The sequence below is a fragment of the Melanerpes formicivorus genome, unplaced genomic scaffold (genome assembly GCF_026170545.1).
Source record: "Melanerpes formicivorus ecotype bairdi unplaced genomic scaffold, bMelFor1.0.p_v2 SCAF_121, whole genome shotgun sequence".
Lineage (NCBI taxonomy): Eukaryota > Metazoa > Chordata > Aves > Piciformes > Picidae > Melanerpes > Melanerpes formicivorus.
In genome coordinates this window covers 534,015-549,324 of record NW_027142473.1, presented here as the reverse complement: position 1 = coordinate 549,324, position 15,310 = coordinate 534,015, and the positions used below count along the sequence as shown (strand labels likewise).

At 50.6% G+C, this 15,310-nt stretch overlaps 1 protein-coding gene across 3 annotated transcripts in view; it reads right to left on the bottom strand.

The window, feature by feature from the left end:
• Window positions 1–5,758, bottom strand: part of KDM3A (lysine demethylase 3A) — a 33,095-nt gene extending 27,337 nt beyond the window's left edge. Inside the window, exons 1-3 of one of the 3 annotated variants that reach the window (XM_068167692.1) lie at window positions 5,654–5,758; window positions 4,855–5,043; window positions 2,220–2,375 (exon numbers count right to left, since the gene is read on the bottom strand). In XM_068167692.1, coding sequence (XP_068023793.1) covers window positions 2,220–2,375; window positions 4,855–5,025 — 327 coding nt within the window. In that variant the 5' untranslated portion in view covers window positions 5,026–5,043; window positions 5,654–5,758. Of the gene's footprint in view, window positions 1–2,219; window positions 2,376–4,854; window positions 5,044–5,359; window positions 5,466–5,653 lie in introns of those variants that run through there. The other 2 variants (XM_068167691.1, XM_068167694.1) reach the window with 2 other exon arrangements.
• Window positions 5,759–15,310: the final 9,552 nt, after the last annotated feature.

The following is a 15,310-nucleotide window of genomic DNA, read 5'->3' as shown; positions in this document are numbered from 1 at the left end:
ACTGTCAGAGCAAGAAGGTCTCACTGTTCCTCACTTGCATTACAAAAATTGCTCCAGTTTTGCAGTTCCTTCTCCACATGCAACTCTTGTAACAAAGCAAGTTTCTAACACCACTTCTAATGGAGGCCTACTAAAGGAGCTGCTACTGGGAACTCCTCTCTAGCAGAATGAGCCAGGAATCCAGTTCAGGTGGCTGCCATGAATCATTCATCTCAGCATGGAGAGTTACCAAGAGCTCTAATTGTGGGTATGTTAAGGAAACTCCCTCCTCATGGCAGACTGGGGGAATAACCAGCAGAGCAACAGAGGCCTGCTGCATGGCTCAAAGCTCACCAACACTGATAACCAAGAGAAGAATGCCCTAAGCTGAGGTGTGCCTCAGAGCTGCTACAGCACTGCTGTGCCACGAGGGAGCTGTGCCTGGGCACCCCAAACACTCCAAGAACTGACAACTTCCTCTACAAGCCTCTGCACTCTTCCTAGGATGTTCAAGGTTAAACCATGTCTAGCCCTACAGTAAGAGCTCTGAGGAGGTGGGCATGAGGAGCCTGGAACAAGAAGTGGGAAGAACAACTCCTCCCTGTGTAAAAGGTACATCTGTGCCCCACTTGAAGGAAGAAAACACACCCCTTCTGGCAGTGTGTGTTTGGGTTTCCAAAGGACTGATCAAGCAAAGACTTCCTTCCTCTTTGCTGTTTTCACCTCAGTTAGAGCAGCACTGGCAAAGGGGCAGCATCACCAGAAGAGAAGCAGGAGTCTCTGGGAGTGACAGGGCAGTAGAAGAGCTCTGCAGTGCTCTCCCATCTGTCTTGCATCAAAAATGCATGCTCAAGACAAACAGATTAATCCACACACCTCTTTTTGGACCCCTTCTTTTTTGCTCTGTGTGATGATGGTATAAGGGAAGAAGAGTCTTTTTTTTGCCAAGACAAGATCCAGTGCTGTGCTTTACTTTAGCCTAAGAGGCTCCTCTGATAAATGGGCTTTGCAACATGCACAAGGCATGAACTGATTCTTCAAACACATCATGAAGGAATTATTAATGCACAACAAAGCATCCAGCAAGAATTGTTCAGAGACTCAGAAAAGGACAACAGCTGAGTTTAAATTGCAGGCTTTCAGAACACCACATCAGCAAACCCACCCAGTGAACTGCTGATACTAATGCACAGGTCAGGAACTGAGGATTCAGCTCTCCAGTTCCTCTCCCATCCTATTTGGCCCAGTATCTGTTTAGAATAGCTTTGCTGAAGAGAAGAGCTCAGCTGAAATGCAGCACTGCATGTGTTGTACCTGGTGAAGAGCATCAAGACACACAGCACAGCTTCAGCGTAAATGAGGCCCAGCAAGTTTACAGCTCCATTTAACACTGCCCTCAGCAGCAGCAGAATCCAAAGTATTCAAGCACAGCTCAGAGAGCACAAAATGCACCCTGTTCACCCAGCCAGCCAGGCATGGTGCTTACAGGAGCCTTGGTTCTTTGCCTTGTGCAGTGCAACTCCAGTGCTTATAAAGACAAATTCCAAATCATACAATCATAGAACCAATAAGGTTGGAAAAGACCTCAAAGATCATCAAGCCCAACCTGTCACCTAAGACCTCATGATTACTAAACCATGGCACCAAGTGCCACACCCACTCCCCTCTTGAACACCTCCAGGGATGGGGACTCCACCACCTCCCTGGGCAGCACATTCCAAGGGCTAACAACTCTCTGTGAAGAACGTTCTTCCCACCTCCAGCCTGAACTTCCCCTATCTCCTGTGCCAGGCAGCCATCACAGAAGGGTCTGTCTTAGATCAAGCAGCACTGCAGAGTCAACAGTACCCAAGGCAAAGCAAACCAGGAATTTAAGAAACAAGTGCTGGCTACATCCTCAGAAACCTGTTCTTTACCCTCTCTCTCTAGCTGCAACTGCAACTTCCTGCAAGCAGGAAGAAACCAGAGGGGGAAGGAATTAGCATTTACTAAGAGTGGGTTGGGAGGGAGGCAAATTCATACAAATAATATTGTGCCTCTGTCCCCAGGCACTACACACCAGCTTCCAATGCTGACAAGCTCTGCCTAGCTCCAGCTGTACAGAGATATTTAGTCTCCCTTCAGATCACACACAGAGCACAGGGGTGAAGCTGTACTTCAGAAACCCACACTTGTACCAACACTGTCCTTACAAGATGCAGCTACAGAGCCAAAGTGATTTAGGCCTAGCATATACTTGCCATTGCAGGCCACTGGACAGGAGACATAGAAGTGGCTGGAAATTTTCTTTCAGCCAGTACCAGCTTTTGCTCCACCAGGAATGCTTTCATCCTATGGTTGTAGACTTCTATCCATCTTCTCTTTTCCCATGGCTCATCATCAAACTCCACACAGATCTACAGAAAGGAAATGAAGTGAAAGAGTGACTAACCACCACTTACACAACATGCCAAAGGATAAACACCCATTTCCTTGGAAATAAAACCCCCCAAAGTTCTTGATAACGTGAATGTGATTATTGCCTTTCTGTCAAGCATACAACCATTAAAGCAGCCCAGGCTGACCTAGCTCATGACAAGAGACAGTCACTGCTAACTGGTTTGTCATCATCACCATCACATCAATCATCAATATTCCTACTCCATTCTGCAGTGCTCTTGTCTCAAAAAGTCACCTGCTGATCAAGGACAGTTCCATGTGTTAACTCAGCCACCAGTGCTCACAGCTAAGGAAAGCTGCAGCACAGCCCCCAGCACTCAGGGCGCCGCACGCTGCAGTGCAAAGGCATTTGCCACACGCTTGCCACTCTCCTCTGGAGCACCTCAATACACAAGGCATCGGCCCAAAGAACACAACTTTGGTTAACTTGGTGACAGGAAGCCAGCAAAACTGCTCCAATAACATCATGTGAAGAAGGTCATTTGCTGCCTGCTTGTAACAGGTGTTTGGGACTCTGAAGCATCCATACAAACTCCGACAAAGGAGTGATCAGCTCGTGGGAAGAGTCAGGTGACTTCACCAGTTTCTGGGGGATGGCAGCACCCTGCTTTGCTGACTTTTCCATGCTGCTTAGGAGAGGATTTGGAAAGATCAAACACAACTTTGGAAGTGGAGTATCTTGGTAAAGCACAATTCTCAGGAAAAAAAAGAGCATACACATCTATTCATTTCCACCCCTCAGTCCTCCCATGAAGCAACACTCTCATCCATACCTACTCAATTCAGCCTAACAGCAGAGAAGCTTCACCTGAGAGAACCTCTTGCTTAGTTTCTCCCTCTGAGGGGAAAAGCAAGTAAAAGCACATGAATGTTCCCACAGGCAGGAGGGTACAGAGATGAATTTAGTCATTTTGAAGTTCCTGGAAACAAGGAAAGAGATAAGCAAACAAGCCAAGTGCCAGAACCAGAATGGCTTGTTTTGTCTGTAGCATCAGCACTGCAGAACAGGAGAGTTGAGAGAACACTTCCAAAGGCAGCTGAGTGTCCTTCTGTTCTGTAGCTTGTTCCTGATGCTATACAAAAAGCAAAGTTTGAAAGACTAATTTAGAGACATTTCCCTCTCCCAGTCCATTTGTGGTTTGGGTCTAAGTCTTCCCCACGGTGCCAGAGGAAAGCAGCAGGCAGGTGCTGGCTACTTGGCAACTTCTTGAACACTCTTCCTGGAGAGTGCATTAAGCCAATCGCTTCTGGCAGAACCATAACCAGTTCCAAGGCTCACAGTGAAGTCTCCAACGGCATCTGCTGCTTCTCCTTTTAAGTCCCAGAGAAGGCCCTTAAGAAGAGCTCTCTGTAGCAGCAGTATCCTCCTCCTCCTCGCTCCAAGTACGGCATGGACACAGCCCCGCTGACCAAAGATGGAGAAGGCTCCACCCCTACCGCACCTCCACAACAAGCTCGGCCTCTAACAACTCTGCCTAACAAAGTTTGCACTCCCTGAAATTACCCTTCCAAAAAGGAGTTAGAAACGCCTACGGTTTCTTTGTTTCACAACGAGCAGATGCTTCTTCAGCTAATTACAGGTCATGAAGTTCCATTAATAAACAACAAACAAACAGACTCCCAGAACAACAACAAAACCCCACACCACCACCAAAAGGCAAGGAAACCATTTCAGTTGGAAGATGGTGCTGTCAGAACAGCCTGCCAGCAAAGTCCCTTGTAGAAACAAGCAAGAGGACCGTGCACAGGCTGCCCTTAGAGAGCACACAGTAACTGCCCAGAGGTGGCTGGATTACAGGTGCCAGAGAGCCTCTCAAGAGCTTCACAGTCCAACTGCAACTCCCACTCGACTTTCACCCAAAGCACAGTCAAACTACACGAAGTTTGCAGTAACTGAATGTTGGTAATGATTATTAAGTGGCCACCACGCCAGAAGAGTCCCAAACACCTCCACCACCAGACACGAACTGGTACATCTGTCAAGCCAGATGAAGCACTTGTTCACTACCAGCTGCTCCAAACACTGAGAAAGGTCACCCAGCACAACAACACAGAGTGTTTCACTTTCATCTCTGGCGGGGGGGGGAACTCTTCACAAGTGACAAGACCTTAAATTCCGTTCAGGAAATACATACAAATAAAAACGTATGCACGATGGATGCAATAAAAACCTCAAGTTTTCAAAAAGCTAGTGGAAAAGTGCAGATTTAGCATTAGTTTGAGGCAGCTGGCAGCATTAGGAGCCCCACGGCGGGGACTGTGGCCGGGGGTGCAGGTTTTCAGGCATGGTAAGCAGGCACGTTGAACCAAGAAGGGGCTCCCTGCCCCAGCTGCGGGTGTGCAGAGCGGCGTGCGCACCCCCCCACAGGCACGCCGAGCTGCCAGGGCACAGGGTAAGCGCTCTCGGTTTAGGTCTCTTCCAAAGTTGCCGGTTACCTTCAGGTCCTGTTTGGATATGTCCGTGTGCGAAACCGCTCGGATCCGGCCGGACTTCCAGGGCCATTCCAAGACGCGGCTGACGTCCCAGGGCCTGTCGTCTTCCTCCGACAGGCTGAGGAACTTCTTTCCCACGAGCAGCGACCAGCTCCCCTCGAGCCTCAGCACCATTTTAACTCATCGGGAGGCCTTCAGAGAGGAAGTCGACGGAAGGAGGAGAAAAGAGAAGAGAGGAGAGCGCGGCGGCGGTCAGCTGGCAGGCCGCGCTCCCCCCTGCCCGCAGCTCGCCCCGCGCCCGGCTCCGCGCGCGGGGACCCGCAAGGGCCACGGCGGCCGGCAGCAGCCTGCCTGCCTTCCTCTCCTGCCCGGCCTCCCGCCTCCCTCCCCCACTGCTCATCAGGCGGCTCCAGCCGAGCCCTCAGACACCCACAGGACGCCTCCTTGCCCACGGTCCTGTTAATCATTGCCTCAGTCTGGGGGGATGGGGGTGTGTGAAAAGAAATACCAGAAGCGGCTGCAGTGCAGTTCGCAGCGACTTCCACCCCGGTCGGCCGCTCTCTGCCTTCCTCGGCCTGTCCCCCGCCGCCTCTTTGTTCCCTCCCTCCCTCCCTGCGACGAGCAGGAGCGCGGGGCGGCAGCTGAAGGCGAGGCAGGGAAAAGAGCCGATCGGGCCAAGCTCCTTCCGGACGCCGCTCCGCCTCACCAACACCCCCTCCCGCCGGCCCGGGCGGCCTCGAGCCTTGCCCCTTCCTTTTCCCGCCCCCCGACCCCGGCCCCCGCTGCGTTCCCCCCGGCGCACCCCGCGGCCACACGGCGCCCGTCGGCGGGCCCCGCGAACGCGGCGCTCCCTCGGCTCCAGCCACTGCGCACAGCCGGGCCCCACGCGCACACCCCCTCACCGCGCGCGCACGCCCCTGCCCCGGCTGGCAGCCCGCCCCCGCCGCGCTCTCTCTCGCTCCCATTGGCTCCTCCTCGCCAGCCGGGCGGGGCTCGTGGCCAGCCTCCCGCTACGATTGGCCTGCAGGGGCGGTGCACGCACCCCGGCCACGCCTCAAAACCGTTGCTCAGCAGATGGTGGATAAAAAAAAGAGGTATCCTTCCGCAGGGCGTCGAGTGAAGGAGTCCGGCAGCCCGGCCACATCCACGAAGAACCCAAAGATGGGATCAAAATCCAACATGCTTGAGGCCGCAGCGCACCTGCACGCTTAGGGTTCTGCCGCAGGCCAGCTCAAGCTTAAGCCCTAAGGAGCGCCTTTAGAGATAGCGGAAGGATCTGAAGGAGGCAAAAGGCGTGAACCGACCCTTATACGTGCGGTTCGCGGCGTACTCAGATATAGCACAGGGGGAGGGGGCACCTGCGGGCGCCTCTGCGCAGGCGCCTGTCGGCAGCGGGCACCTGCGGGGGCGCTGCGGGCTGCGCGCCGCCTTCTGCGCAGGCAGGGCAGCGCCCGGCACCTGCCCGCCGCCGCCTCTGCGCCTGCGCGCTGGGGCGCTGGCGCCCGGGGACGGGCGGAGCCAGCCCGAGGCGTGCTGCCGGGCACCCTCTTGCTGGCTGGGCTTGAGGGCCGGCGGAGCCGCAGGGCTCTGCGTGACTCGAGGCCCTGCAGGACAAAGCATCCACTGGAGGAGCCTTGCGGGGCTGGCAGTCTTCAGCGAAGCTCTGGTTGCGGCTGGCCTGGGTGATGGAGCTCTGTCCACAAGCAAATGGCTTCCACCACCTCGCCTCCCTCAGTCACACAATCAGCCAGGCTGGAAAAGATCTTCAAGATCACCAGGTCCAACCCAGCACCCAGCACCATCTGATCAACGCAACCATGGCACCGAGGGCCTCAGCCAGGCTCTTCCTACCCACCTCCAGGGATGGGGACTCCACCACCTCCCAGGGCAGCACATCCCCATGGCCAATCTCCATGAAGAACTTCTTCCTAACATCCAGCCTGAACCTCCCCTGGCACAGCTGGAGGCTGTGTCCTCTTGTTCTGGTGCTGGCTGCCTGGCAGAAGAGACCAACCCCCACCTGGCTACAACCTCCCTTCAGGGAGTTGCAGAGAGCAAGAAGGTCTCCCCTGAGCCTCCTCTTCTCCAGGCTAAGCAACCCCAGCTCCCTCAGCCTCTCCTCACAGGTGTTGTAGGAAGAAAATTAGGGAGACAAAAGCACACTTGGAGCTTAAACTGGCCTCTGCTGTGAAGGACAACAAAAAGTCCTTCTGTAAATACATTAATAGCAAGAGGAAGGGCAAGGACAACCTCCACTCCTTGATTGACATGGAGGGAAATGTTGTATCAAGGGATGAGGAAAAGGCAGAGATACTTAACACCTTCTTTGCCTCAATTTTTACTAGAAGGGCAGAATGTCTTCCTGACAGCTGGCCTGCAGAGCTGGCAGAAGGAGCCAGGGAGCTGCACAGTTTCCCTATGTTCCATGAGGAGGTGGTTGGAACTCTCCTTAGCAGCTTGGATCCCCACAAGTCCATGGGACCAGATGGGATCCATCCTAGGGTGCTGAGAGAGCTGGCAGATGAGCTGGCCAAGCCACTATCCATCATTTTCCAGCAGTCCTGGCTCACTGGAGAGGTCCCAGAGGACTGGAAGCTGCCAAGGTGGTGCCCATCCACAAACAGGGCTGGTTGGATGAGCCAGAGAATTCCAGGCCTGTCAGCCCGACCTCAGTGCCAGGCAAGATCATGGAACAGGTCATCCTGAGTGCAATAACACAGCACTTACAGGATGGCCAAGGGATCAGGCTCAGCCAGCATGGATTTAGGAAGGGCAGGTCCTGCCTGACCAACCTGATCTCCTTCCATGCCCAGGTGACTGCCTGGTGGATGTGGGGCAGGCTGTGGATGTAGTCTACCTGGACCTCAGCAAGGCCTTTGACACTGTCCCCCACAGCAAACTGCTGGCCAAGCTGTCAGCCCCTGGCTTGGACAGCAGCTCTCTGAGCTGGGTTAGGAACTGGCTGGAGGCTGAGCCCAGAGTGGTGGTGAATGGTGCCACAGCCAGCTGGCAGCCAGGCACCAGTGGTGTGCCCCAGGGATCAGTGCTGGGCCCCATCCTCTTTAACATCTTTATTGATGATCTGGAAGAGGGCATTGAGTCCATCATCAGTAAATTTGCTGATGACACCAAGCTAGGGGCAGGAGTTGATCTGCTGGAGGGCAGAGAGGCTCTGCAGAGGGACCTCGACAGGCTGGGCAGATGGGCAGAGGCCAAGGGCAGGAGATTGAACACATCCAAGTGCCAGGTGCTGCACATTGGCCACAACAACCCCATGCAGTGCTACAGGCTGGGGTCAGAGTGGCTGAGAGCAGCCAGGCAGAGAGGGACCTGGGGGTACTGGTCGATGGCAGGCTGAACATGAGCCTGCAGTGTGCCCAGGCAGCCAAGAAGGCCATTGGCATCCTGGCCTGCATCAGGAACAGTGTGGCCAGCAGGAGCAGGGAGGTCATTCTGCCCCTGTACACTGCACTGGTTAGGCCACAGCTTGAGTCCTGTGTCCAGTTCTGGGCCCCTCAGTTTAGGAAGGAGGTTGAGCTGCTGGAACGAGTCCAGAGAAGAGCAACGAAGTTGGTGAGGGGTTTGGAACACAGCCCTGTGAGGAGAGGCTGAGGGAGCTGGGGTTGCTCAGCCTGGAGAAGAGGAGGCTCAGGGGTGACCTTATCACTCTCTACAACTACCTGAAGAGAGGTTGTAGCCAGGTGGGGGTTGGTCTCTTCTCCCAGGCACCCAGTACCAGAACAAGAGGACACAGTCTCAGGCTGCGCCAGGGGAGGTTCAGGTTGGATATTAGGAGGAAGTTCTACACAGAGAGAGTGATTGCCCATTGGAATGGGCTGCCCAAGGAGGTGGTGGAGTCGCCGTCATTGGAGGTGTTCAGGAGGAGACTTGATGGGGTGCTTGGTGCCATGGGTTAGCTGTTTGGGTGGGTTGGATTGGTTGATGGGTTGGACACGATGATCTTGAAGGTCTCTTCCAACCTGGTTTGGTTTGTTCTAAAATAAAGGTTTATTCTTTCATGCAGGACCTGCACACTCTTAGAATCATAGTGACTTAGAGAATGACACCCAAGAGACTCAGTAAGTTTCTTGTATCATGCTTCTGTTCTGGCGCCTGACACAGGTAGAATCATTTCACAAGCCCTGTGTGCCTTCAGAGAGCTTTGGGCAAACTTTTATACAGGAAGTCATCTGTCTATAATGACAGAGGTCCAGATGCTTCCTATCCATACAAAGGTTATCTATCTAAAAATAGCAGAAGTATACATAGCACCCAGGTGTCCTTTCTCTTATACAGAAGATCATCTTGTCCAAGACTAACAGAAGTGAATCACTGACAAATCCTGTTCTTCCTTATCTGTGCAGAGGCTGTCTGCCAACCCCTCTCCCCCTCCCTGCATTCCAGCATTTCAGCTAACAAGAGGAAAATTCTTATCAACTCTGTGATTCTGTTAATGAGAGTTTTCTGTTCATCAATCCCCCCCTTTCTTTCAGCCAAGAGTATATTCCTATACTCTATTTTCTTAAAAGCATGCCCTGTTTCCAGCTCATGCCTGAGTTTCTCATTTTTATACTTCTGGTAGGATTCTACACCACTCTTTCCAGTACACATCATTATCTTAATCAAAACTAACAGTAGTATTATCCAACAGTTAGGGAGATTAGTTTACAAAGCCAATTCTTGACTAACATTTCAGTACCTATTTCCTTCCCATCCCTCAATAGTATCAACCAACAAACAGATCACAATTATCGATACAGCTTGAGCTTCAGGGGTCCCTGGGATTCCGGTTTCCATTCTCTCGCTGAGGTCTTCTTATTTCATAGTTTCATAGTTTCATAGTTTCATTCAGGGTTGGAAGGGACCACAAGGATCATCTAGTTCCAACCCCCCTGCCATGGGCAGGGACACCCCACACTAGATCAGGCTGGCCAGAGCCTCAGCCAGCCTGCTCTTAAACACCTCCAGGGATGGGGCCTCGACCACCTCCCTGGACAACCATTCCAGGGCTTCACCACTCTCATGGGGAAGAACTTCCTCCTCACCTCCAGCCTGAATCTCCCCACCTCCAGCTTCATTCCATTCCCCCTAGTCCTATCACTACCTGAGATCTTGACTCTGGTGTGGTGAATCCAAGCAGCTTGTTCCTTGATTTTGATGGCTGTGAAGGATGCCAGTAACACCTGGTATGGTCTGGTCCACTTGGGCTCCAGAGGGTTCTCTGAAAGAGATCTGACATGGACATAATCTCCAGGTTCCACATCACGGACTGATCTGTCTAACCCTCTCACACTGGTTCCAGTCACCTGTTTGTTAACAATGCTCAGGTTCTTATCATTCTGTTAAGCATATAGATAGGAGTGTGGTAACCCCAGGATCACCTTGACTAGTACCTCCACAAACAAAACAGTTAGTTACTCTTAAGGCTTTAGCAGTATTTTCAGCAAGGTTTACAAATCAATTCTTAGCAACAGTTGGACTCTGATACTTAGTCCTTGTTTTGATTCCATGATAAAAAACCAATTGAACAATAATCTTTTTGTGACAGGTCAAATTCAACACATACTGGTTCACTGAGAGTTGTGGTAATGCCACTTTGCCCTATCAACCTTCCTTTCTCATTATTAGTTCTTGCTTCCATCCACCACTGATAGGGCACTTCTTTAGGATCATAACAGGTTATTTTTCCACCTTCATTGCACTGGGCACACTCAGTCTGATTTATAGAGCAAGGATTTCATTTTCCCTTGCAGCCATAGGGGGTATGATCCACCTGCACTTTCCTGCATGTCCCAGCACCAACAAGGCTCCATGTACCATCAGAAGAGGTCCGGTCAGGTCCATGGTACCCGGCGGTCTCAGCCCTAAGGGGTTGCAGCCCTCGGCAGACCTTGAGCCGCGGTACTGGTTCCTTCCTCGGCCTTGCCCTCTTCCGCCTCTTAGGAGCTGGTCTGAACTGACTCTCTTTGCCCAGTTTTCCTTACCTCTTTATCTTACAAATTAGTGTTTACTAACTCAAATAGAACATTTTCTACACTATAACAATACCCCTACAATAATAACATCTACACTTTACCCCTGCTAAATGATTTATTATACTAAACCCACCAGTGTAGGAGACTCCAACTGCTACATTAGGGTGCTGTTCAGTCTGCAGAAGAGAAGGCTCTGAGGTGACCTAATTGTGGCCTTCCAGTATCTGAAGGGGGCCTACAGGAAGGCTGGGGAAGGACTTCTCAGGATCTCACATAGTGATAGGACTAGGGGGAATGGAATGAAGCTGGAGGTGGGGAGATTCAGGCTAGATGTGAGGAGGAAGTTCTTCACCATGAGAGTGGTGAAGCCCTGGCCCTGGAATGGGTTGTCCAGGGAGGTGGTCGAGGCCCCGTCCCTGGGGGTGTTTAAGAGCAGGCTGGCTGAGGCTCTGTCCAGCCTGATCTAGTGTGGGGTGTCCCTGCCCATGGCAGGGGGGTTGGAACTAGATGATCCTTGTGGTCCCTTCCAACCCTGAATGAAACTATGAAACACTCTGGATTCTTTTAACCACCGGTATATTTCTTCTCATTGCAGTTCCTCAACCTTAAAGCAGCTACACATTCATTTCAGGGATTTGCCAGCTATTCTCAGGTACATGGCAATATTTTCTCACCGATACACAGCAATACTTTTGAGGCCAATCTCTTCTTGGCCCATCAAAGGGTCCACAACTTCATCACAATTTCCCAGCAACAGACTAATCAGGCAAGACAACATCAGTAACGTTGCAATCACAATTAACAATATTAATAACCCAGTTTTAGCAATCAAAAGAAACCAGAGAATTCCCATCCTTTAAACAATGCTTTAAACCAACATTCATTATCCATCTGCAAATGTGTTACACTCTATTCCAGTTCTTGAATATGCTTGTGCATTGAGACTGAATGATCTAACAGATTCATACAACACAATTAAAACAATCCTATAGAACATAAACCCTTTTGCTAGGTGTGGCTTGATTTCAACGTGCAGCACAGCATCGTGGCTGAGCCATAGAGGGTTATAGTGCACATGCAGGGTTTGAGCTGAGCATTCTCACACCCGAATCACAAGGTGTTACCACTCGAGCTGGAAGAGCTGGCCACCACCAGAGAGGATGACACCACCCTGGATCCATCTTAGATGAGGAGATGAGGAGAGGCTGAGGGAGCTGGGATTGTTTAGCCTGGAGAAGAGGAGGCTCAGGGGTGACCTCATTGCCCTCTACAACTACCTGAAAGGTGGTTGTAGCCAGGAAGGGGTTGGCCTCTTCTCCCAGGCAACCAGCACCAGAACAGGAGGACACAGTCTCAAGCTGCGCCAGGGGAGGTTTAGACTCGAGGTGAGGAGGAAGTTCTTCACCGAGCGAGTCATTGGAACGGGTTGCCCAGGGAGGTGGTTGAGTCATCGACCCTGGAGGCGTTCAAGGGGAGATTGGATGTGGCACTTGGTGCCATGGTCTAGGCATGGGGTCTGTGTTGATAGGTTGGACTCAATGATCCTCGAGGTCCTTTCCAACCTAAGTGATACTGTGATACTGTGATACTGAGATGCCAGCCAGTCCACCAATGGTAATGTTTCTCTATAGTATTTTAGTAAAAAACCAGACAACATTTCCTAGCTTGGCTGTGACGCTGCAATGTTTTCTCACCATTAGGCTGGGAGGCCACTGTCACCCACCAGGGAGGAGAGGCCTAGACGAGCTGTTGTTCGCCTTCTGCAACAACCAGAGAGGTTAGTTCTGTTAAGGCTCTAAATTTCTCTCACCCTACATGGTTGATTCAAAAGAAATCAAGGATATTCTTCTGCTTTTCTCAGGAGGAGAGCTGGCACCACCCATCGCACCACGCTGCACCCAGATGTGGAGGTGGTTGGTCGAAGGGGCTTAGAGTGTTAGTTTCTTCACTGTTCAGTGTCTCAATCTGTGCTGTTATCCTTGTTTTTGTTACTGCCATTCTTTGTTATCTCAACAGTTGTTGTAAATAAGTTGTTTCCACAGTTCCTGTTAACTGTTAGTTATTGCTAACTGTTGACACAGGCTATAATAAAATTTCTCCAAAGTTTAGCTAACAACTCTATCTGCAAAGCTACACAAAGACAAAAACCAAAACAACTGCTAGCAAGGGCAAGATAACAGAGAGAAAGTGTGGGCTGGCAAGGTCTCCAAAGTGCTGCAGCCACAAGGCAGGAGCGGGGAGGGAAACTGTTTTCTGCTGCAGCGGTTCTTTCTTACTAACTTCTTCTTTCCCTGACTATATTAACGCCCCATTATTTTACCTCCTTTTCCACAAATTGTAATTTATATCTTGATACTTTTAGGCTTTTTCTTGTTCTGTTTTTCTCTTGTTGAGGGCTCATTAATGCAAGACTTAAACCCTGGAATGGGTTGTCCAGGGAGGTGGTCGAGGCCCCGTCCCTGGAGGTGTTTAAGCCCAGGCTGGCTGAGGCTGTGGCCAGGCTGATCTAGTGTGGGGTGTCCCTGCCCATGGCAGGGGGGTTGGAACTAGATGATCCTTGTGGTCCCTTCCAACCCTGCATGATACTATGATACTATGATACTATGATACTGTGATACTATGATACTATGATACTATGAACTGTTCCTCCCTTACTCTAAATTCTACCTTCCCCTTACTGAATTTAATTTCAGCTCCCAATGCTTCCGACAAATCCCTCCCCAGCAATGACTTTGGGGCAGTTGGTGTATATAAAAACTTATGTAAGCCCCAAGTTTTACCATATTTATATTTAAGAGGTTTAAAAAAATATGCCTTCTCAGTTTGACCTGTAGCCCCTACCACAGAAACATAGCTCTCATCCAGAGGCAGCAGTGCTTGATTGAAGACTGAAAAGGTTGCTCCCGTGTCCACTAGGAATTCCAGTTTATTTTCTTGTTCCCCTAGCTTCATTATAACCAGAGGATCTGCTAGGGTATTTATAGTCTCCTCTGCTCCTCCCTAATCATCCTCTTCTAGTTGTGCCTGTATTCTGTTTTTCTTGTTCCTCTCTGGACATTCTCTTTTCCAGTGTCCCTTCTTTCTGCAAACCGCACACTGATCCTTTTCCAACCGCACTCTATTAGTCCCTTTAGTCTCCTTACTTTCCTGCAACGCTGCTACCAACATTCTCTTCTCTTTTCTCCTACTTTCTTCTTCCCTGTTAGAGAATACTCTCCATGCTACATCCAAAAGTGCCTCTAAATCCCTTCCCTGCAGGGGTGACAACTTTTGCAGCTTCTTTCTGATATCACTAGCAGATTGGCCAATAAATAGGGATACCAGTTGTTGTATCCCTCCTTCTGATCCGGGGTCAAGAGAGGTGTTTTTCCTCATGACTTCCCTCAGCTTATCTAAGAATTCTGAGGGTGATTCACCAGGTCCTTGTCTGACTGAGTATAACACAGACCAGTTCATTGCTTTCGGAATGGCTTTTTCTACTCCCCTGGCTACAAACTCCCGGTATTCCTCCAGTCTAGTCCTTTGCAGGGCAGTGTTTGTATTCCATTCTGGATCTTGGAGTGGAAATACATCTCCAATGTTTGCCCCCCCTCCCTGGGTTTGAATTCTTTCTGTTGCAAGCTCCAATCCATGTTTTTCAGTTAATTATTTCTCTGTTTCAGTCATTTGTTCTAATAATAACTGGATATCCTCTGTCCCAGTCTGGATTGTGCTGCCCAACCATGAATCGAAAATGTGTAGCCGTCCCTGTGGGATCGTTATGATAAGTTTTAGCCTGTTCTCTCCAACTATCCAAATCATGACTTGTAAAAGGCACCTCAGTCCAGACTGGGTCCCCCTCAGGCCCTACTGCTTGTCGCAGGGGGGCTTGAATGCGTACCTGGGAAGCTGGGGCATTTACTTGCTGTCCCCGGGTCCTTCTTGCCACTGGGCTTCCCTGAGCATAGCTCTGGGAACTGACTCCAGTATCACTCTCTGAATTGCTGCCACTCCCAAAACTTCCTACACTATTTTCCGAACTCTCTGTCACTACCTCTTGCAATTTTCCTGGAGATTGATAAAATTCAGGCAGGTCTTTTATTTCCTCAAGTTTCAGACACCTCTGCCCTACGCTGCACGCAGAGCAACACCTTTTCAACTGTGTCTGCCTCTTATTCTTGGCCTTGTTTTCTTTTCCAAGGGCCAAACCCATTGGCTCTGAGGGAGCTCTAACACCACAGTCCCTTTGAAACTCCGGATGCTCTCGGAGATAGATAAACATATCAGCATATATTGTCTCATCCCATTTCTTTTCTCTTCTTAAAAACAACACCAATTGCAGTACAGTATCATACTCCAGACTCCCATGTACAGGCCATTTCTCTCCACCATCTAATTTATATAATGGCCACCCACTGGGTACAAAATTTAATTAGAGTCTTTTGATTTGTTGACCCTCCTGAGGGGCCTCCAATTTCCCCCCAGTGGGCAAGTATACAACCAAG